General features: G+C 38.8%; 3 protein-coding genes across 6 annotated transcripts in view; 1 reads left to right on the forward strand and 2 right to left on the reverse strand.

Moving 5' to 3' along the window:
• Nucleotides 1–212, reverse strand: part of SLC38A6 (solute carrier family 38 member 6) — a 61,734-nt gene extending 61,522 nt beyond the window's left edge. For 2 of the 3 annotated variants that reach the window (XM_045579987.1, XM_036434799.2), the window contains exon 1: nucleotides 18–155. In XM_045579987.1, coding sequence (XP_045435943.1) covers nucleotides 18–134 — 117 coding nt within the window. In that variant the 5' untranslated portion in view covers nucleotides 135–155. Of the gene's footprint in view, nucleotides 1–17 lie in introns of all 3 variants that reach the window. The other variant, XM_045579989.1, reaches the window with a different exon arrangement.
• Nucleotides 213–242: 30 nt separating this feature from the next.
• On the forward strand, nucleotides 243–8,598 carry TRMT5 (tRNA methyltransferase 5). Of its 2 annotated transcripts, none has more exons than XM_045579978.1 (5): nucleotides 243–383; nucleotides 1,653–2,302; nucleotides 4,252–4,376; nucleotides 7,319–7,998; nucleotides 8,319–8,598. In XM_045579978.1, the coding sequence occupies exons 1-4, from the start codon at nucleotides 379–381 to the stop codon at nucleotides 7,994–7,996; spliced, it is 1,458 nt and encodes a 485-aa protein (XP_045435934.1). In that variant the 5' UTR covers nucleotides 243–378; the 3' UTR covers nucleotides 7,997–7,998; nucleotides 8,319–8,598. The 2 variants fall into 2 exon arrangements, with proteins under 2 accessions (XP_045435934.1, XP_036290678.1); XM_036434785.2 differs by having other exon boundaries at nucleotides 245–383; nucleotides 7,319–7,973.
• Nucleotides 8,599–12,294: 3,696 nt separating this feature from the next.
• The window catches only part of MNAT1 (MNAT1 component of CDK activating kinase), a 154,246-nt gene continuing 142,651 nt past the window's right edge, over nucleotides 12,295–23,889 (reverse strand). The window contains exon 8 of the mRNA XM_036434824.2: nucleotides 12,295–12,745. Coding sequence (XP_036290717.1) covers nucleotides 12,625–12,745 — 121 coding nt within the window. The 3' untranslated portion in view covers nucleotides 12,295–12,624. The remainder of the gene's footprint in view (nucleotides 12,746–23,889) is intronic.

Genomic DNA, 23,889 nt, shown 5'->3' on the forward strand with positions numbered 1-23,889 from the left:
TAGCGGAGCCAACTTACGTTGCTTAGCAACGGGCTCAACTCTTCCTCCTGCGCCTCCGCCTCCGCCTCCTCGGGCTGCAGGGAAGAGACGTACCAGCCCTGCTGGATGCTGCGGACTCCCCAGGGCGCCTCCATGCTGCTCGCTGGCCAACGACCAGGTCCATCTGCGAGCTACTACCCCAGTCCTCGCATCGTCAGCCGCGCCAGAGGCGGGGCTTTAGGCCCGGCCCGCCCTCCCGGGTTTCCGTACCTCCACGAGGCCCGGAGAAAGGAGGGGATAGACGCGATCTGATGACGTCTCTCCTAGGCGGCGAGCAGTGATGACGTCATCCAGACCCAATCCATCCACCGGCGACCCATTTCCGAGCTGCAGCGGAGCATGAGGTGAGGGATCGGAGTCGCGGAGCCAGATGCGAAGCGACACCACGAAGGAGGTGGCGACCTTGGGGAGGTGGCCGCCGCCGCCGCCGCCTCGGGGCCTGTTTCAGTTCGCAGGGGCTGCGGCTCCGCCTGCGGCGCCGGCCTGCCCGGGGCTGCTGCCCTCCGCGCTGCGGTCCTCCGCGCAGCCCAGGCGCCTACACGTCGCGAGGTCACCCAGTATCAGCCCCGGTGCTGAGCCCAGGCTCGAGTGCTGGGTAGTGAGGAACGGTTTCTTCCTTCCAAAAGCTTTCTGATAGCCCCTGTAGCCACATTTAATATAGGGGAAGCCCGTCTTATTACGGAATTGGCCCAGGACCACACAGCTGGCTAACTAATGGACCCAATTTGAACCCTGGCTGTGAAGTCTGACATTAGCTCTACAGGGTTGGTGCGGGCAGGACCCGTTCCTCTTCAAGTTACTTCTTTAGTGTTCAAGAAGGCAAATTATATGTATGATTTTAGAGAGAGGAAGGGAGAGGGAGAAAGAGATGGAAACATCAATGATGAGTCATTGATCAGCTGCCTCAGGCATGCCCTACTGAGGATAGGGCCAACTGTGTGACCTGATTCATTGGTCAGCTCTGAGCCACTAGGCGCAGGACAGTAATCAATACCCTTAATGGCATGTGTATATAATACTCAGTAAAGAACTCTGTCCTCAAATACTGAAATCTCGTTATAGGCAAGACTTGCTTGGGGCAATAAACATCAAAGGTAACATTGCAGTATATTAATAACACAGGCACTGAAATCAGACCTGGGTTTTAATCCTTGCTTAGCCATTTACAAACAAGGAAACTGGGTGAGTTAACCTATCAATGAGCTTTAGTTTACTCATTTTTAAGATGAAAATGTGAACCCTAACCGGTTTGTCTCGGGTGGATAGAGCGTTGGCCTGCACTGAAGGGTCCCAGGTGCGATTCAGATCTAGAGCATGTACCTTGGTTGCAGGCACATCCCCAGTAGGGGGTGTGCAGGAGGCAGCTGGTCGGTGTTTCTCATGGATGTTTCTAACTCTATCCCTCTCCCTTCCTCTCTGTAAAAAATCAATAAAAATTTTTTTTAAAAGTCATTCTGCCCTGAAAAAGACAATATGAATACTCACACACCACTAAAAGTTTTAATTAATAGCATTTAGCAGGGTATGTAAAACAATTTAGATTTTCATTCTCAAAACCTATTGTGAACATGTTAGTTTGTAGCTTTATGGTTTTTAAATGAATACTTTTTTAGGATCTTCTGGAGGCCATTTGGATTCTTAAGAAGACTTTTCAAAGTGGAAAGCTGTAGCGTAACTAAATCAGAATCATTGATCCCATTAGCTTGGACATCACTGAAACATAGCAAAGCACCTGACATTTTCTTGTTGGATCAAAGAAAAAGATTCTCAACCATGCCTGAAATAGAAAGAGATCAAAGAGACTCAGAATTATTTTCACCACCCTCTGATGTCCGAGGAATGACAACACTGGATAGAACAGCTTTTAACAAGACAGTCACCATCCCGACGCTTAAAGTGAGGAAAGAAATCGTCAATAAATTGATGCGATCCCTTAAAAGGGCAGCACTGCAGCGACCGGGCATAAAACGTGTGATTGAAGATCCAGAAGATGAAGAAAGTAGACTAATTATGTTGGATCCCTATAAAATATTTACTAACGATTCCTTTGAGGAAGCAGAACTCAGTATTTTAAAGCAGCTTAATGTCAGTCCACAGATATCTAAATATAATTTGGAACTAACTTATGAGAACTTCAAGTCAGAAGAAATCCTGAGAGCTGTGCTACCTGAAGGTCAAGATGTGACTTCAGGGTTTAGCAGAGTTGGACATATTGCGCACCTGAACCTTCGAGATCATCAACTGCCTTTCAAGCATTTAATTGGTAGGTATGTTTTAGTGATATTTCTGTGCTAGAAATCAGTTACAAAGTTCTAATTTATAAGTTATTTTTTAAATGCCAAATTGCAGAAGCAAGCCATTTTGTCTTTTTAATTTTCAGCTGGATCTTAAGCTACATTTTCTTTTGTGGGCCATTTTGGAATACCCATTCCAGAGTCATCCCAAGCTTTAGATATCAGTTCAAGCTTTTGTGTACATGGTACATAAGTTTAGATAATGCTTAAATCACTTGCTTTGGCAGAATTCTTTGGCGACTCGTCACTTTGGTACCCAGGCTTTAGTAGGCCTCAGGACTATGTTGTATGCTAAGTTTCATAAAATTGAGTTTTTTTTATAGTCACAATTGCAAAACACTATTTACTCATACTTTTCATGGATTCAACTAATAGAGCCTCTTCTGTATGTCAGCACCATACTTTGGTTTTTAGTGCACCTAGTCTTTTAGAAGTGATGCTTGTGGGGCAGGAAGCTGGAGACGGGCCAGGACTGGGATGGGAACTGGAGGGGGAGAGGGGGGGACGATGACGACGGCTGGCCAGCTCCCATGCCCACTGGCTTCACGTGAAGCGCTGGCCTCCTCCCTCCCCTTCCCTCCCCTCCCCTCCCATCCCATCCTACCGCCCCTTCTACTTCTCAAAAATAAAAAATAAAAAATAGAAATGATACTTGTGTATGTTGTACCTTTATAGCACCAAATTTGAACCTGGATCCTTTATTCTTTGGTATAAAAGAAGAGTAAAAAAACTAATCAAAATTGCACTTGTTTTTATGAGTATTCGATGCCCGTGCATTCTCCAGATTATTTTACTCCAGATTATTTTAATGTATAATAATAGTCAGAACTTCTGGGAATTATTTTCATCTTTAAAATATAGTGCTTGGTATTTTGCATGGCTATGATTTCAGAAATATGCTACCTTTTTTTACTGATGCACTTCCTTTGTTTTACTGATGAAAGGGGCTGATAATGCATAATAATAGCATAATAAATACTTAAGCAGACCCTTGTAATTATGACTAGGTGCAAATGTCAAATTTAGGCTTTTCTATGATTGAGTTCTGATACCTGATCCAGAACAGGATAAGAACAATGATTGACTAGAGTTTATTGATATGATCATATTTAGAATCTGATAACTAGATCAGAGAAAAACTGGATAAATTCTTGTTGTATTTCAGCATATTTGTATTATTGAGTACTTTTTACTAACTTAAAAATCAAATTATTTTTCCTTATACAATGAGATAGAATGCAGATTCTTACAAATTTCTTTCTTAACTCCTGACCAAAAAAAGTAGGCTTTGATTAAAGGGTATCACTATATCATTTCTGGTGAATTTTATGTATTATTTTTGTAGCTTTTTCTGCTGTAGCAGATATTTGACAAAAAGAACAATTTAAATGAAAATTCTATTTAGCTAAGACTGAAGAATGTGTTTCCTTTATTTGAAAACATTATTTTACTGGTATACATTTCCAAAGTGGGGGCATGTATTTCAAATATCCAGTAAAACAAACATTTGATTTGAGGCCAGTGGCTACAGGGCTGGTGTTTTCTGAGATGTTGCCTCGGGCCTTACATCTCTTTTTTCTATTCTTTACAAATTCATATGATCCTTTTTAGTTATTGTAGTATTGGTACATTTGAGATTTAGCAAAAAGCATAGAAAAATAGTAGGTAGACCCAAACTCCTCAAAACTATTCCCTTAAAAATGTACCCATACATTTATTGTGTATTTATATTGGAGGCTGTTAGGTGATAATTATTATCAATCAGTTGACTTTTTAGAATTGCATGTCACTTTTCACACATTAGATGCAGTTTTTATCTGTGAAACAAAAGAAAATAATTTCATTTCCATTTCATGCAGTTTTTGTTTTTTTAATTCAATAGGCAACATTTGTTATGAATTTTAATTTTTTCTTTTAGGCCAAGTTATGATTGACAAAAATCCAGGAATCACCTTAGCAGTAAATAAAATCAACAATATAGATAACACTTACCGAAATTTCCAAATGGAAGTGCTATATGGAGAGGAAAACATGATGACCAAGGTATAAAGTATTTTTGTCTCTTAGTGTGGTGTTATATAAAATTTGATGTTTAGAATGAGAGGAGATGACAAAGATTAAAATATTTTTAATACCCAGTATGAGTATGTAAGAATGTGAGCATCTACATATACTATTGATGGGAGTCCAAATTTGATACATTCAGGACAAGTGTATGATAATACACAGGATGGGGCAAAAGTAGAATTACAGTTGTTTATATGGAAAATAATACAGTAATTAATAAAATACAAGAATAAACTGCTTCACATACTCACAATTGTAAACCTACTTTTGCCTCACCCTGTATAGCAATTGTGAATAGGTATGTCTTTTGACCTAGCATTCCATTTATAGGAAGTTATCCCAAGGGTATAAGTAAACAAAATTATAATGATGTTTGCACTAGGTTCTTTGTTGTTATTTTATAGTAACAAAATAAGTAAACGAATGGAAACAACCTGAATGTTCATCAGTAGAGCACTAATTAAATTCTGGTGTAATAATACAATGGAATATTCCATTATTAGAGATTATTTAGCTCCATACTTATTAAAATAAATTGCCCACTGACAAGTGAAGGAAGTATATAATAACATAGTTAATTTTAACTAAATATCTATGTAAATATGCACATGTATCAGAATGTTTAGCAGTGGGCATATTTTTTATGTGTTGTTGGTAACCTTTGTTATCATCCTTATACTTTTCTACTAACCAAATATTTTTATAAGAAAAATCTATTTCAAAGAAAAACATAATTTAAAATATGCAGGAACAGATTCCTGATATAAAACAAGTTATAATTCTCCACCTCCAAAATCTTCAGGAGTGCTGGGTAGAATAAACTATTTTTTGGCCAAAAGTCTTAGAGTATGATATGTTAACATGACATTTGTACCCAAGCTAGAAAATAGGCTAAACTCTCTAAGTTGACAAAAATTTTATTTTATTTTATTTTTAAATATATTTTATTGATTTTGTACAGAGAGGAAGGGAGAGAGATAGAGAGCTAGAAACATCGATGAGAGAGAGTCATCGATCAGCTGCCTCTTTTACACCCCCTACTGGGGATATGCCCGCAACCAAGGTACATGCCCTTGACCAGAATCGAACCCGGGTCCCTTCAGTCCCCAAGCCAACGCTCTATCCACTGAGCCAAACCGGTTTGGGCTAAGTTGACAAAAATTTTAATAACAAAGGCCACTCTTAAAATGTTAAACATATCCTTCAAACAGGACTTTATAAAACTCAGGACAGAATTTATGCAAAGTAATTATTTTTTTAAGATTCTGGGACACGTAACCTTAGGTGAGTATTATTTTAAGTATATTATTTCTCCATAATTTAATATCAGAATATTAAAATACCATTTACTACACAATTACTGTTGGGCCCTGAGCTAAAAATGCTTGAAATGTAGCATATCCTAAGAAGCCCACAAGATAATGATGGCTGTTACTAATATGCTCTTTATGCAGGTAAAGTAACAAGGAATGACTGAGCAGGGTGTTTGGAGCCAGGCTTCTGACTCCAGAGTCCATGCATGGTCTTTCCCTGTATAGCAAACCTCCACTGTTTACTACCTGTGTATAATGTATGAGGTCTCTTATGGCAAGTAAAATTTCAATGTGAATCCTTTGATAATAGCAATGTTTATTTCAGTCGACATTAAGGCATTCACTTTAGTCATATGCTGATTGAACATTGTGCATGTTCTTCACTTGGTACTGACTCTTAGGCTAACAGATAACATCATCATCCTTCTCAAGAGATCTAAGTGTTCTAAGAAACTTCTGTAATTTAATAAATGCTTTGTAATTGATTTCCTAATCCATGAAGTTTGTTCTTAGGACATATTTTATACATAATACTTTTGACATAAAATATATGTTAAAAGTCAGTATAATTTTTGCGTTCCAAAGAGTCACATTTAAAATAAACGTTAGGAGCTCATACAACATTTAAGTACTATGCGTGTATATTTTAAGTAAAAAATTCCTGAGAGTGAATTTGGCTGAAATTAATGCTGACTAAGGGAATGAGGTATCAAAGGCAGCATGAATAAAACCAGAGGGATATTTAGATCTGTGCCTCACATTAAGGAACTGAAAGGGGGGAGTTAGAAAGGAGATTTCAGGAAAAGTAGTCACAAGACATATTTAAACCTTCCAGGTTATACACCCAGAAAGACTTTTAATTGGCAGAAGCATGAAGAAACATTTCCAATTCTGGAACCTAACTAATATAGCCAGAGCATTTGATGTGGTTGAGAGGGGGAAAAATATGTACAAATTTGAAAGTAAAGTCCATGAAAGCAGAATATAAAAGATATATATCAGATTTATAGAACTTTCTGGCCTTTGATTCTTTATGAGTTCAAATTGGGAAAGAAGAAAATAGGAGAATGATTTGTTCTATACATTGGTTCTAATTTATAAATATGAAACTTGCAAAGTCCAAGTAACTCTACAAACATAGCAAAATACTTGAAAATTGAATGACATATGACTTATCTATCATGCCTTCCTCCTACAAACTGAAAACTAAGTAAGGAGGGAAGTGCTATGTGGAAGTGCTGTTTGCAACTTAGCTACTCACCATGAAGATACAGGTAGTGTGTTGTTTAGAAATATATGTCTTTTTTTCCTTCCATCAGATCAGCCAGTCAGTTGATCTATCTGAAAAATTCCTCATGTGATTTGGGAACCATTTTATGGCCCTTTATGATAGATGAGATAGGGAGCCATTTGACTTCAAAAAGATGACTTTTCATGAAAAAGTCTAAAGCAGGATTTTACTGATCTCAAGTATTCATGAACACCAGAATTCTAATCAAAATGCCTTTAAATGCACTGTTATTATGTGCATGGGTACATCTATCCATATCAATGGCTGAAATTGAAGACTAAGCAAATTAACCAAAAACTTAATACCTTTTTCAGGTTCGGGAAAACAACTATACCTATGAATTTGATTTTTCAAAAGTCTATTGGAATCCCCGTCTCTCTACAGAACACAGCCGTATCACAGAACTTCTCAAACCTGGAGATGTTCTATTTGATGTTTTTGCTGGGGTTGGGCCCTTTGCCATTCCAGCAGCAAAGAAAAACTGCACTGTATTTGCCAATGATCTCAATCCTGAATCCTATAAATGGCTATTGCACAACTGTAAATTAAATAAAGTGGACAATAAAGTCAAAGTCTTTAACTTGGATGGGAAAGACTTCCTCCAAGGACCGGTCAGAGAAGAGTTAATGCAGCAGCTGGGACCACTGTCAAAAGAAAGAAAACACTCTGTGCACATTGTCATGAACTTACCAGCAAAGGCAATTGAGTTTCTCAGTGTTTTCAAATCTCTTTTGGATGGGCAGCCACGTGGCAGTGAGCTCCTTCCCATAGTACACTGTTACAGCTTTTCCAAAGATGCTAATCCTGCTAAGGATGTTCAGCAACAAGTTGAAGCTGTGTTAGGCATTTCCTTGGATCCATGCAGTTCAGTTCACCTAGTAAGAAATGTGGCCCCTAACAAGGAAATGTTATGCATCACCTTTCGGATTCCTGCTTCTATCCTCTACAAGAACCAGGCCCTAGATCTAGGTGAGCAATTTCTGGGAAATTAAATGTAAGCTATAATATTTTTCATGTAGTTTTCTGAGGCTATATATTTCATATTATTTATTAAATTTGGAGTGGGTTAACCTAATTCTAGTTATATATTTCAGTTTAAGACCTCTTGTCATTTGTGACTGGTTTCTCCCAATTTAACAAATTTTAGTAAGTTACACTGTTCAATCTAGTAGAAGCCTATTTCATTAAATAATAACTCCACAGGAATTCATATAAGTTGAATAGATTAAAAATCTTTAAAATGCCTATATTATTTGCCTTTTAAACATTTGCAAATATTAAATATCTTATCTAAGTTTTCTGGATCTGTTACAGAGAATCAGGAAGATCCTCCACCTTTTAAACGCCAGAGGACTGATAAAGCCTTTTCAGAAGAAAAAACAACAATTGCTTAAATGACTTAATTGGAACTATTTTCTCCATCCCCCTACTAGATTGTTACATAGTGAAATATAATTTGTATGATTTCATAAAATTTTGGCATTTAGTTACTTTAGAATTGAACTGTTATATTTTGCCCATGCTGTCTTGTAAATTAAGGATTATCAAAAAGTTTAAATGAAATGTTTATTAAACATTTTATTATCTAAATCATCTATTAAGTTTATCATCTAGAGACCCAGTGCATGAAATTCGTGCACGGGGGTGAGGAGGGTCCCTTAGCCTGGCCTGCACCCTCTCCAATCTAGGACTCCTCAGGGAATGTCCAACTGCCCTCTTACAACCCAGGACCACAGGCTCCTAACCACTCACCTGCCTGTCTGCCTGCCTAATGCCCCCAACTGCCCTCCCCTGCTAACCTGTCGCCCCAATTGTCCTCCCCTGCCAACCTGTTCTCACCCCCAACTGCCTTCCCTTGATGGCCTGGTCGCCCCTAACTGCCTCTGCCTCAGCCCCCACCATCATGGCTTTGTCCAGAAAGAAATCGGAAGTCCAGAAGATGGCCAGTTGACCCAGTCTAATTAGCATATTACCTTTTTATTATATAGATTATTTAAATACGTATCTCTTGTATACTAACTAGGAAAGCACTAATATCACTTTGCAGACACCCTTAGCCAAAGACTGTTACTAAGTTTTATATCATACTCTTATACTACCACTTAAAAGTAGAAAAATTAGATTATTTAGATCAGGAATATGCAAATCATGCCTGGAAGCCAAATCTGGCCTGCCACCTGTTTTCATAGGACAGGTAGTTTGAGAATGGTTCTTACATTTTAAAATGGTTAATAATCAAAATAATAAGATTTGGGGGAACACATGTGGAGTGGAGTGGCACATAGAAGAATCAACCAATGAATGCATACATAAATAGAACAACAAATTGATGTTTTCCCCTTCCTCTCTCTAAAAAAAAAAGAATCTACACTAATAAAGGTCTAGGTGGTCCTCACCCTCGTGCGAGGTGCCCTCATATCATCACAAGATGGCCAGCAAGGGAGGGCAGTTGGGGCCAAACAAGCTAGCAGGGGAGGGCAGTTGGGGGCAATCAGGCTAGCAGGGGAGTGGTTAGGCGTCAATCAGGCTGGCAGGCAGGCAAGTGGTTAGGAACCAGCAGTCCCGGATTGTGAGATGTTCGACTGTGGGATTGGGCCTAAACTGGCAGTAGGACATCCCCTGGGGATTGGGCCTAAACTGGCAGTAGGACATCCCCTGAGGGGTCCCAGATTGGAGAGGGTGAAGGCCAGGCTGAGGGACGTCCCACCCCACCTTTTCCCCACTGTGCACGAATTTTGTGCATTGGGCCTCTAGTTGAATAATAAAAGGAAACATGTATTTAAAAAATTAGAACGAGAAGATTTCCCTTCTCACACAAATTAGAAGTACGCATACTTTCAGAGTTCAGCATTTTTTACTCCTTGGTGCAAATGCAAGGGAAATTTCTGTCTTTCAAAATCCATTTAACTACAATTGAGCTTCCACCTAATCTTCAATTGAACGTGAATAATGTGCTGTGTAATGACATACTAAAAGGCAGATATCAAGGGAAGAATCTAGTAAGAGTCTTTACAAATGCCTTCCAAGTGATGAATATGCTCATAATCATATGCTTCTGGATTGATATTTGTACTAGGCAGCGTCTATCTGTGTGAAAATGTTACCAAGAGGATAAGGAGACCTCAGCTCTTCTTGAGGGAAAGATTTTAATCAAGAGACAAAGTGTAGAAAAGCAAGCAAGAATTTATTGACTGCAGCAAAAACATACTTAGGGCAGTGAAACAAGGAAGGGTTTAGAAGAAGCATCAGGAAAGCCTAGGTTGGACTGCTTTGGCTCTCTCAGAAGTCAGAGAAAAGGGAACCTTGGAGACAGATTCAAGGGGTTATCCTGGGATGAGGTTAAAACTGCCCATTGCTCCCCACGTTGGAAGTCTCAAGGGCTCTCTTAGAGGTTGAGGGATACATGCTCGTGGGAAAAGGGAATGGCACAGGCATACTCCCTGGAGAGAGAGTGCACTGGGCCCTTCATTTATAAGGGTTTTTAAAGGCTGGGTACTTAGGGGAGGAGGTCTTAGGAGCAGATCAATAGAATATTCATCAACTTTATGCTGATGTACAAAAATGATATTTATTCTCTTACTGTCTGTCCTTGGGTGTTGTTGGCAAATGGCACTTAATTAGATTTCTGTTATCTGTCTCCCTGAGTAGGGTGATTTAAGCTCTTAACCTTCTGGTTGGAGAGAAGTGCAATCACTTACTCTTACCGGTAGTAGCTTTAGTTTGGGTAAGATAAGACTTACTAGGTGGCTACAAACTGCTGTTTTAACTATCTCTTTTAGTTTCCCTATTCCATTTGTCCTGGAGTTTTCCTAGCTTTTTACTATTCTATAACAAAAAGACATTTTCTTAAAGGTGAAATGTGTAAAATCTCATTACAGATAACCATTAGCAGTTATTTTAATTACATTTACAATTAATTTTAATGATAGGAAAAACATAGGGATCCCAATTAAAGGAAATGTTATTCCTTCTAAAAAAAAAAAAAGGGGGCATTACAAAAAACATTCAATTATATCTGGAATTTTCTTAATTAAAAGATTGTGCCAATTTATCTATTCTTATATAAGTACATGTCCTCAATTTTGTTTAGTCCACAAAGCCTTGAGTGGAGGCCTAGACTGGTGGGCAGGCGGAAAGCTTGGCTTCCTTCATTGCCAGGGAAACCCAAGCCTCCCTCCTGCTCTCTGTGGCCGTAGCCATCTTGGTTGGATTTATTTGCATATTTGCTCCTGATTGGATGGTGGGCATGGCTTGTGGGCATGGCTTATGAGTGAAGCAAAGTGATGGTTAATTTGCATATTACTCTTTTATTATATAGGATGCCAATTCTCAGTTGGGGAATACTAATAGATATGAGAAACAGGATGCAGCCTCATAGGGTATAAATAAAACTAGACTGTAAAACAAAAAACCTGTTTTCTAATTCTGGGTTTTTACTAACTTGTGTATATGATCTTGCCCTACTCAATTATTTGATGCCTTGGTGTTCTCCAGTATCAAAGATGGTTAGAAGTACAATAAAAATGAAGATGTACTCCTGAAATTAATACCTGCTTAGTCAAATAAGATGGGAGTCGTTACATAAGGATATTTCACACAACTTTCCACTCATAAAATTAACATCTGCTATTTTGGGGATTTGATAGGAAATCCCTTAATTTGCTTGAGAAACTACATCCCATACCCAGTGGTCTATATAATAATCATAAATGGTTGAGATCCAACAAATATCCATCCTATCCACATCCAAACTTTTAAAGCAAAATCCTGGGTATACTAAAAATCTTTGAAATGTCAACAGAAACTACAGCAGAGTCTCATAAGGAAATTTCATTTAAAATGTGCCAGTCTCCAAAGTTTCATCATAAAATGAGTTAACTTTGGAGGTGAAAGGTGCCATTTAAGTATTAAGTTTTATTGACTTACTTCTTTGAATTTGTCATTAAAGCAGGTTAATACTCTCCTGTAGTTTATCCTAAGTATGGCTCACAGCTGGGAACTGTAACACCTTGATCAAGGTTTGTCTCACTTTCCACTGCTCCAAACAGGCACTGAGTCCTTAATATTAAAACAGTTACTTTATCACAGGTCAGGTTTTACTTGCCATAACTTTTTGGTAGAAGGAAATATATCCACTTGTCTGGACTAGCATTAAAAAGATACTGGGAAAATAAGGAACATTTTATGAGGAGAAATAATAGACTTGGATATTAACACTAAATGTTGTATTCAAATGGCATTTTATAAAGTGTTCAAGTAAAACACTGTAATAAGAGAAAAACCACAAAACTTAGCATAAAGTCTAGCTTTATTTTCAAAAAGATTTTACAAGTCTGTCAATTTCAAATATACATAGGTAAATTATTCATATCTTTCATCAGATGAGGTTTCAATCCCTCTCAAAAAATACAAGTAAAAAGATCTTTTCCCACAAATATGTATGCACTATATGGCTCAGCTTAGTTCTGCAATGTTCTCTTTATAAATACTTTAGCACAGCTGCTATGCTGGTACTGTTGTTGTGCAACTGCATATGGCTACAATTTTACAAGTCTGCGTTACTTTAGTCAGCTCCCTAGCTCTGCTCCCAGGTCCAGATCTTATAAAGGAGGAATAAAGATTAACTGGCCTGCCAGAAAAGCCCACTGAATGCATCCTGTAGTGCTCTGTGACAAGCGAGAGAAGAAGTATAGCCTCCAGCAAGGTCCTGTGGAGAGGCAGCTCTGACGTGGTTTAAATACCTAAAACAAAACAAAAATGTAGCATTGAAATAGAAAGCACATACAATTGGAAACATTTTAAAAAGCAATGGTAAAGCTGTGGATGAAAAAGGGGTCACATACTAAACCTAACAAGTTCAGGGAGGACTGCATGGCAAGCCTCATACTCAGATATCTAAAGTAACCACACAGGCTAGTCTGAAATTAGAACTTCATAACTAAAAGCAAGGCATGGTGTGTAGTCCTGTCCTAGGCAGGTATCTTCCTTGACAAAGGTCAATCTTTACCTTGCCTAAACCTTTTGCATTTATGATAACACTAGAGAGGCCTGGTGCATGAAATTTGTGCACAGGTACGGTCTCTAGGCCTGGCCTGCAATCAGGGCCCATCTTATGTGGCTGCTGGCAGCTGGCCCTGCCCCCCACTACCGATGCTGCCGGTTGCCTTCCATTTGTGGGGTGACTAGTCGGGGCCCTATTTGCTCGCACGCACTTTGGCCTGGCGTCGCCTACGTCTGTTACCACCCACCCCCAGTTCCCATTCCCCATCAGGCGATCGGGGCCTGCTGACCAGGGGGAAGGACCAAGAGTTTGGCCAGCAAGATATGATCAGGGCTGGGGACAGCTCCTGCATTGTTTGCCCCCTGGTGGTCAGTGCATGTCATAGCGACTGGTCGTCCCACTGTATGGTCAAATTTGCATATTACAGTGTATATTATATATATATTTTTATATATATATTTTATATAGATAGATAGATAGATAGATAGATAGATTAGGGGCCCCATGCACAAAATTCATGCACTGGGGAGGGGTCCCTCGGCCCAGCCTGCCCCCTCTCACATACTGGGAGCCCTCAGGAGATGTCTTTTGAAGGCTTAGGACTGCTCTCTGTTGAGAGCGGACCTAAGCCAAAGTCTGGCCTCCCTTTGCAGGAGGTGACCGGGCTGATCAGGGGAAGGCATCAGCCCCATCACTCCACTGCTGCAGCCACGCCAGTCACTGCAGTCACAAGGTATTTTCATCAACACGGACTCCAGTCCCTTCACCAAGAAAAAATGACAACTTTCTTTTCATATCCTATGAAAGACACAACTTAGTGTGTCTTTCATAGGATATAACATTTCTTTATTTTTCGTTTTATCCTCCCCTGAGGATATGTTTCCATTTATTTTCCCCCTTCCCTCCGACCCTAGGCTCAGCCACCATCCCTCCCATCACGGGCTCGGGCTGCCCAGGCTTTAGGCTTTAGGCTTTGGAAGGGCCTCCCCTCTCCCCTGTCTCCTGCCCCTCTGATGGATGGCTGGGAGTGACCTGAGTGCTGAGGAGATTCCCAAGACCCAGGTATGTATGCAAATTAACTGCCATCTTTGTTGGGTTAATTTGCATTCTGTTGGCTGTGGGCGTATCGGAGGTGCAGTCAATTTACATGTTTCTCTATTATTAGGTAAGATGGAAATGTCAGGGTAATTTCCTTTTTTTGAAAAAAAATAAATATTGTTCATATTATTACAAAAGTTCCTCATTTTTTTCTCCCTTCACTAGGTTCCCACCCACCCTCTGCCCTTTCCCCACCCCCCATTGTCCTCATCCATAGGTGCAGTTTATGTTCAGTCTCTTCCCTCACCCTCCACTCCTCTTTTCCCCAAGAATCGTCAGTCCACTCCCCTTCCACACCTCTGATTCTATTATATTCAACAGTTAATATTGTTCATCAGGTTTTTTAATTCCCTTGGTTTTTAGATTCACTTGATAGTTACATATTGGTTGTTCATAATTTTATCTTTATTTTCTTCCTCTTCCCAGAGAACCCTCTTCAGCAATTTAAATAATTCTGGTTTGGTGATGATGAACTCCTTTAGCTTTTCTTTTTATTTTTTTTTTTATTAGTGAAGCTCTTTATCTGGCCTTCGATTCTGAGTGATAGCTTTGCTGGGTAGATTATTTTTGGCTGTAGGTTCTTGTTATTCATCACCTTGAATATTTCTTGCCATTCCCGTCTGGCCTGCATGGTTTCTGTTGAGAAATCAGCTGGCAATTGTATGGGTGCTCCTTTATAGGTAACTACCTGCTTTTCTCTTGCTGCTTTCAATATTCTCTCTTTGTCTTTTGCTCTTGGAATTTTAACTGTGATGTGTCTTGGTGTGGTCCTCTTTGGATTCCTTTTGTTTGGGGTTCTGTGCACTTCTTGGACTTGTAAGTCTATTCCTTTTGTTTGGGGTTCTGTGCACTTCTTGGACTTGTAAGTCTATTCCTTTCACCAGGTGGGGGAAGTTTTCTTTCACTATTTCTTTCAATATGTTTTCGGTATCTTGCTCTCGCTCTTCTTCTGGGACCCCTATAATTCTGATGTTGGTTTGCTTGAAGTTGTCCCAGAGGTTTCTTACACTATCAACTTTCTGGATTCTCTTTTGTCTTCTTGCTTCTGCAGAGGAGTGTCCTCTGGCTCTTTATGCTCCAAATCTTTGACTTGATTCTTGTGATCTTCCATTCTGTTTTTAGGATTCTGTATAATATTTTTTATTTCAGACAATGTATGCTTTATTTCTACCGTTTCCCCGAAAATAAGACAGTGTCTTATATTGCCAAAACCGGTTTGGCTCAGTGATAGAGCGTCGGCCTGCGGACTGAAAGGTCCAGGGTTCAATTCCGGTCAAGGGCATGTACCTTGGTTGCGGGTGCATCCCTGGTGGGGGGTGTGCAAGAGGCAGCTGGTCGATATTTCTCTCTCATCGACGTTTCTAGCTCTCTCTCTCTCTCCCTTCCTCTCTGTAAAAAATCAATAAAATAAAAAAGACAGTGTCTTATATTAATTTTTGCTCCCAAATATGTGCTATGTCTTATTTTCAGGGATGTCTTATTTTTCCTTGAAGAAGAATACGGTACACATTTATTCTTAAATGAAAATAAAGGAAATTTATTACCTGTATACGGTACGGTAGTACGGTAGTTGTCAACACAAACCAGACAAACTGTGAATCCTACAATATCAAGAATTTTCTCATTTATTCAATGACAATCATATCATCATCTTCTGAAACATCACCATAACAATCCAATTCCTAAATTTCCTGGTGAATTTCTCGTGACTCCATTTCTTTCAGAATCAGTGGACCAAATCTCTCATGGTTAGTATTATAATAGCACTGTCTTTAAATAAGTACTTCTTGTCAAGGTAGCCTGCTCCAGTGCATTTGCAATGCAACTGTCCACTCTGCTTCCACACAGCAGTGACGTCAGGACTCCGCGTAACGTCACTGGTTGCTAGACGCCAGTCAGGGCAGCCCTAGCGACCAGTTTATGATAAATTAATTTTCATTCTGAGATGGAGCCTGGCGGGGGGGCCTTATTTTCGGGGGAAGCCTTATATTTCACTCAGAAGGAAACCTGTAAGTAGGTCTTTTTTTTCGGAGGATGTTTTATTTTCGGGGAAACACGGTAGTTGATCCCTTTTCATAACCTCATAGGCCTCATTTATTTTATTGGCCTTTTCTAGGAAATTCTTGAAAAACCTTATAAGCATGATTTTGAACTCTATATCCAGTCGCTTTTTGTCTTCCATTTCTTTCGTTTGTGATCTGTTTCCTTGTCTCGGCATTTTTGCTGCTTTTCTGAGTTGGTAGGGTGGCTTTGTGTGCTAAGGTGTCCTATATGGTTCAGTGGGTCAGTCTCCCAGTTACCTGAGGTGGACACTCTTGGTGCCCCCTTTTGTGGGCTCTGTGTACAGCCTTGTTGTAGTTAAGTCTTGATTGTTGTTGGTATCACTGGGAAGAATTGACCTCCAGGCCAATTGGCTGTGAGGATCAGCTGTGTCTATGCAGGGAGACAGCCTTATTCAAAAGCCTCTGTGCTCAGCTTGGATGGGGAGGAGTTTCAGGGTGGAACCTACAGCTTTGGCTTCCTGTCAGCCCCACCCTATGAGGTTCCTGAGTCTAAGTGTTCCTCAGTGTCGTTTGGTTCTCACTGCAAGCACCTATGAGTGAAAGGTGTCCTTGAGTTTCGCCCACTACCAGACAGTCTAGTCTCTCCCCCAATGAGCCCGGAACTGGGGTTCAATGCAGTTGGAAGTGGGGTTCAGTGCAGTCCGGAGCTTTTGTCTCCTTCCCGCTAGGGGCAATCCAGCAGCACAGTCAACAGTTAGTCCTCTGTGCGCAACGTGCGCGACTCTGGGGCTCTGACTTTCACCGCTCCTCTGAGTTTCCACCTTACAGCCCAGATTCCCTCCATATGAGCTTGGGTCCCCAGGGTCTGGTCTAGAATTGGGGTTCAGTGCAGTTGGAACTGGAGCTCAGCACAGTTTGGAGCTTTTGTCTCCTTCCTGCTAGGGCAATCCAGAGGCACAGTCAACAGTACGTCCTCTGCTCACAATGTGCACGCCTCCGGAGCTCTGCTTTTCGCCGCTTCCCTGAGTTTCTGCCTTACAGCTTAGAATCCCTCTGTATGAGCCTGGGTCCCCATGATCTCGCCCAGAACTGGGATTCAGTGCAGTTGGAATTGGGGCTCAGCACAGTCCAGAGCTTTTATCTCCTTCCCACTAGGGAACGCCAACCAGGCACTCGGCTGCCCCTCCTCTCCGGCTCTGTCTTCTCCACACGTGCGCATCGTGTCTCTGTACCTTAGGCTTTTACAGCTCCTCTGATTTTCCTTCTGGTTTTCTCTTTCCTTCTAGTTGTAGAATTTCCAGTCAGTCAACTTTCCTGTAGTTCTGGATGATGTCCACTTTATATTTTAGTTGTATTTTTTGAAACGGTTGTGTGAGGCTGCAGTTAGGTGTTTATCTATGCCGCCATCTTGGTTTCTCTCTCAGGGTAATTTCCTTTTTTCCATATTCCTAGGGGCACAATTTCCCATCAGAGCTCAGAGCAGAGATCACAAGATCCCCTCATTGTTATTGTTATCCTGTTAATTGTCAACTCTTAACTATCTTATACCCACCAATGTAAAAGAAGTCTGTGTTTATTTTGAGTCATTTTTATCCAATCTGAGATATCACTGGCTTTGCTCCCCCACCACCACCACCACCACCTTCCCTAATCTACCACCAACGGATTTTATGTAATTCCCTTTAGGCTTAACTCCTTCTCTGATTGTAGTGTATAAAATAAGGTGCAAAACTGCTATTATTCTCTGGAGCATTTTCTCAATCACTTGAGATTTTTGCTTCCCAGCAATTGTCAGTTTGGCTCAAATAAACTCATAAAAATTCTTACAGGTTTGGACATTTCCTATGTTGACAAGCAGATTCAAATTTTAAAGAGGAATTCAGATTTGAAATGTACATCTGATGAAAGAAAAGCTCTCCTTTCAGATGAAGGTCAACCCCACGGTGAGGGACCATATGGGGAATGCTCTCTGCCAAATGCTGTACAGTATTTGGAACATCAAGTGCATAAAGATCTTTTTCTAAAAGTTCAATATAAGTCCCAGTTAATTTTTGTCTGAGGGAGGAATATTCTTTCCTTAAATCAATGAAATTTCTTTCAGCAGTCTGAGCTGCCAACCAATTATCATGTGCTTTCCTCTCAGGGGAAATAATCTGCCCTTGGTAAGAATGAATGGTTTTCTCCAATTCTTCAAGATCTTTGGCTCGTTTTCTATAGGTCTCCAATGCTTCAGCTACAATGCTGATCTTTTCCACCTGCTTTAGACAATTTTTCCTTTTTCTCTAATAGGTAATTTTATTCTGTTACTTTCCTAAGAAGTATGATTACACTTATTTGATACAGTTTAGCCATTACTTTAAGTTTGTGCTGAAGCCTTTGAGTCTCATTTTCAAGCTGTTCATTTTCTGACTGTAAAGATGCTTCTTCATTCTGGAGATTTTCAGTGCACTCTATAAGCTTTTCCTTTGTTTTATCTACTTCAGTTAATTGAGTGTATATTTGGTTTCTTTCTCCTTCAAGAGTTTTTAAAGAAGTCTTTAGCTTAGCAGGATGAATCAGCTTCTAAAAAGCTCCTTTTAGTTGGTTATCCAAGAATGCACCATTTTATGAATCACTCTTCATTTCCGATTCCAAGTTATCCCGTAAGTCTTCTCCTAGCACAGCAGCCCACTCTTGCTGTAAGCATTCATTCCATCAGAGACTTGAACTGATTTTCATTATCACATAGAATTTGTTTTGCATATACTTTGGAGTCTTCAATGTTATTTTTTGTTTATTATGTTCACTCATTTTTTCCATTCTTCAGCTTCTTGTAAAAGCTGTTTTTGGCTTTCTGGAATTTGAGAATTTCAAAGCATCTTATGGCTATCTTAAGTTCTTCATTCGTTTGAAATATTTTGAAGGCTACTTTAGCTTCAGCTACCATGCAGCCCAGTTGAGCACTGCACACGGCACCCCTGGCCCAGGGGCCAGCCCCAATCCGCAGTGCTTTCTTTCTTCTTGCAGCCCTGCAAGAGCCCATAGCTGCTCAAAGGAACCAACCAGTCCAGGAAAATGGGTCGCACCATTTGTGGCATCATTTTTGGCAATATTTACATTGCCAAATATAAATATAGGCAGACCTATATTTAATTTATAGAGGATTTATTTATAATGATGAACCCCTAAAGCACAGAGCTTGGGACAATTAAAGCTTGTTTCTATCTCCATTACAAAACCAAGGATCTTTGGTTTGACTGATTGTTTATTTGGGTGAAGACACATTTATTTAAGTCTTCTTTTATGAACACTCTGCTGAGTTCTGCTCACCATACTCTTTTTCTTCATTCTTTCATTTGCTTTATAATAGTGTGATAATTGCCTACTACCCTATGATAATTTATACTTTTGTTTTCTTTTTAAAAGGTTACTTTTGTTCAAATTGATTTGAAAGCATTCTTAGAGGTGATTTGTGGGAACTGCTTGGATGAAAATAGACCCACTGCCTGTCACTGTCTTAGTACGTTTTACTACTATCTATTACATAACACTTAAGTAACCATGCAACTAATCTAATCCTTTATCATTCATTACTTTTTTTTTAAACCCTCCAAGTTTTGGGCTTTGATCTCTATTTTCTATCCTTCCTATAATTAAAATTTCCCAAACCGATTACATTAAAATAAAATTGTAAGGGAAGAGTAAGTGTACATACATCAATAAAAAGTTGTGGTCACTGTCAAAAGGATATCAGAATAGAGAACGACCTTGGAAGATTGTTGTGCCACAGGCATCTGCACATAGAACTCTATTCCTGTTATTAAGGAATTATAGATGGGGAAAGCTTATCTATTCAGTATTTACAGGGGTGGGCAAAAGTAAGTTTAATTCTAGTTATAATACAAATAAATAACACAATAGTTAATAATAATAATAATACAAGAATAAACTGTTTTGTGTACTCACAACTGTAAACCTACTTTTGCCAACCCTGTATGTTCTGAAACCAATACATAAACAACTGAGAGAAGGAAGAGAACCTACTAGTAGTTTCAAAATTACAAAATATATTGTCTCCTTCTTTAGAGGAAAGGAAACCTTAAAAAAAATTTTCATGTAAAGGAATCTCTGAGACAGAACCTGAGTTCAAAAGAATGTCCCCATTGGTAAATACAGAAGAATCTTTTGAACTGATCTCAAAAGACAGTGTAAAAGACACTATTTTTCTTCAATCACACATAATTATTTAGCAATTCAAACTTTCTACCTTGATAAAGACAGATAAATAGGCCTAAGAAAATTGGAGAATCCTATCCAAAGAAGGGCAACTTGTTAGCATGACTACCAGCGCTGTTGGAAAACAAATATTTCCAGCTTTGTGTTAATGCCTAGTTTAAGAAACCACATTGTTACTTCAGGCCTCAGGAAGTAGAGGAGCTTCACCCACCTCAGAATTACGGGTAGGGCAAATGAATAAATCAGGCACCAGAACATTTTAATAACTTGGAAACTTTTCTACTCATTCCTTCAAACTTCCTGTGTGTCAAAGTTTTGATGCATGAGCAACTTATTATTTCTAACATAATAACAAGTCTGTTTTTCATTTGTATCCATGTTTAATAAGCTTGTGTGATTAAAAAAATATATGGCGATATAAGAAGCCAAATAGAAAAAGTGGTCAGAGTAAGACACGGTGTAAGCTCCTGGAATTGGCTGTAATTTATTCACATTGCCACAAGTCAAGGTGTTAACTCAATTCTTTGCTTCTCTGCCAAGGGGAAGAGGGGAAAGGGGAAGGAAAAGAGAAATTAATATTTATTGAATAATGACCTCCAAACTTTTTTGATGTTTATAGCAGTAAAAAATACTTGACCATGCATCTTAAAATGTATATACTTATAAATTATATACATCTAGTAGTATATAATACATAATTATACATATAATATACTAATGTAATAAGTATATTATAAAATATATACTATAACTAATTAAAGGATGAGATAAAGATACTTAATAAAAGTTCCAATAATTCCTCCCTATATCCTATCTTTCATATCCCGGTGGAATGCATCCCACTTTGGAAACTACTGTTATTAAATAGTCATTTTCAAACTCTTGATAGAACTTTAGGTCCCACAGAATTTAAATAAGAATTCACCAAATCTACTGCACAGTAATAAAAATATCTGTTTATTAACTCCCAGAACACAATAAAATGGGAAACTGTCAAGACTCATGCATGAGAAATGAGGTAAGTGTTAAATCACCTTAGAAAATCTAAAAATCAAGCTGGCAAAGTATAAAATCACTGGGAACTAAATAACTATCACACAAGTAATAAGTGAATAATAGTTTTTACAAGTATCTTGGAAATGCGATGTTTCATTCCTGTTATATGTTTCCAGCTAGTTTTTTTAATCATTACTCTAGATAATGTATCAGACTTTATCCTTTCCTCAGACTCTCAAAAGAAAAGCATAGTCTTGGCTCCAATGGCTGTTCACTCACGGCAAAATTCAAGTACCACAGAGGAATGTCTGTCAACTTTCACAAGCCAACTATCATAAATGAGAACTGGTTTTCATCGTGGTAACGCAAACCACTATGCAACTAGCTGTTTTGATTCATCACATTTTGGTACAACTTGCTTCTGGGAAAGTTGAGTCATACCATCTCTGGCTTGGCAATTCAAGCATAAACCTGCAGTGTACATACAGCTTTTTATATGTTATCCTGAGAAACTTGAAACAGCTGCACTGCTGGCAGGAAAACACAGGACCACCAGTAAAATATCCAAAACAGTTGCATCTTTTAATTTATGACTGTGCACTGTTTCCATAAAAAGTATATAAAACAGTTTCAACTTTTTATAGGTAAAATGTAATAAACAGTCATACTCGGTAATGCCATAAATGTGTAAAAAAAGTTTATTTAAAATGATTAATTAGTGTTTGAAAATAGTGTTTCTTGAACAGTCATAATCCAGCGCAATGAGCAAATATTTTTATATTTGAGTTATTAATGCTAAGTTGTAGATTCTCACTGCCCAAACCAAGTCAATTAAAATTTCTCTGCACAGCACTGAAGAAAATGCATTTCCTTTCTAGCAATCATTTACATAAAACATGTCTGTGAGAACGATTCTTTAAAGATCTGCCTATTTACATTGCTGTTTTTGATCTCTAGGGCTGCACAAAACAGTTACTGTTAAATATTTCAACCTATTTTCACCATGGCAACCCACTTTAATTCCAATATTTAAAAAAACAAAACATAGTTCATTCTGTTACTCAACTGTGGGCTTTATTTTCTAGGTATCTTAACTTAATGTTCTTAAACACTTTAATTATTGTGGTACACCGAAGTATTTTAAAGGATCTGCCACATTGAAACCACACAAAGAGAATTTTGTATTTTGCCTACTTTTTCACATTAATCCACATCTGTGTTATTTTAATTCTTTCATGACCGTTACAAGTACATCACTGAATAAGATTCCTGGGGTTTCTGGCAGAGGTCAGTGTCATTTCATGTACACCTTTATACAACCGAATGAGGAAGAAGTCTTAGCCAAATTTATTTCCAAAAGTCAAGCTCAGTTGGATTTTGGAGATCAGAGGTAATTGCTCTGAATATTTAGCCAATCCCAGGGCAGTATTTCTGTTTTTCATGGGTTTATTTTAAATACCTGTAAATCTTATAAGCAGAAACCAAGAAGGGGAAAAAGAAGTTTGCTTATTTTGGTACCTATACCTTATTATACCTTATTTTTACTAAAAGCAGACTAAACTCAAAGATTTAAAAATCATACCTTTGATTATTTTCTTAATAAGGCTAAAAAAAAAAGTATGTTTTCAAAAGCATGTCTAAGATAATTCCTGTACAAAGGGCATCTTATGCCCTAAACTTACACTCCGTCTAAAGTTGCCTTCCTTTGCCATTACCCATCAAAATCCCTTTCAAACAAACTTGGGAGAAGGAGGAAGAAAGGAGGCAATGGATCCTTAGAGGGGAGTAAGCCTTAGAAAACCACATTGAAGTTTGTTCCTGAACTTTGATTTCCTACACTGTCATTTTCTTCTGTTACATTTAGCAGCTTTTGCTCCCAAAGAAGGTGGTATAATTTACACTTAGCTTCAGAAAGACTTCGTTTTCTCTGTTCTTTAACATAAGAGAGTTCCTCCGAGATTACTCTTTTAACATTTCCCTTCCTTTAAAAGCCCTATTTGACCATCTGGCTGAAGTCCTGGACGCGGCTCATTTTAGTGCCATTCAACAATGCTTTGAGTTCTGAGCGAGGGGCAGAGGGCAGGGTCGTCACTCAAGACCAAGAGGCAGTACTCTTCCCCTCCAGTCATAACCTCCTCATGAAAACCCTTGAAAAACTTTGGCTCCAGAGAATCAAAGAATCTTGGAATTTAAATTGAAATGAAAATGTGAAGTTCATATTAGTTCCCTCTACCGCAAATTACCAGGCCCTATGGAGAGTTAAAAGAAAAAGAAAAAACAGAGTTAAAAACTTGGACTGGTTTAAACCAAGAAAGGGAGTGAACTCTAGAGACTAAGATTTTATTTTTACAAGGTGGCCCATTTTTTAAAGTCTGCATTTAAAGCCATCATGCATTAAACAGACCAGTTCCAAGTAGTTTTGCCTTCCAGCCTACAAAATTTAAATATAAGTGCCATTAAGAGAGATCAGCCATCTGATCTCAGTTGTCAAGATCAAGAGCTCTTGTAAGAAATTCAGCCAAAACTATAAAAAATTTACATTAACAACCTGGAGTCTATCTCAATGAGATTT

This window comes from Pipistrellus kuhlii, unplaced genomic scaffold (assembly GCF_014108245.1).
Source record: "Pipistrellus kuhlii isolate mPipKuh1 unplaced genomic scaffold, mPipKuh1.p scaffold_m20_p_1, whole genome shotgun sequence".
NCBI classification, from domain to species: Eukaryota; Metazoa; Chordata; class Mammalia; order Chiroptera; family Vespertilionidae; genus Pipistrellus; species Pipistrellus kuhlii.

Bases quoted from the DNA above. Each gene is read 5' to 3' on its own strand.
- TRMT5 (XM_036434785.2), top strand. The intron at 4,377-7,318 runs GTATAAAGTATT...TACCTTTTTCAG, and splicing joins AGGAAAACATGATGACCAAG to GTTCGGGAAAACAACTATAC. The intron at 7,974-8,318 runs GTGAGCAATTTC...GATCTGTTACAG, and splicing joins GAACCAGGCCCTAGATCTAG to AGAATCAGGAAGATCCTCCA.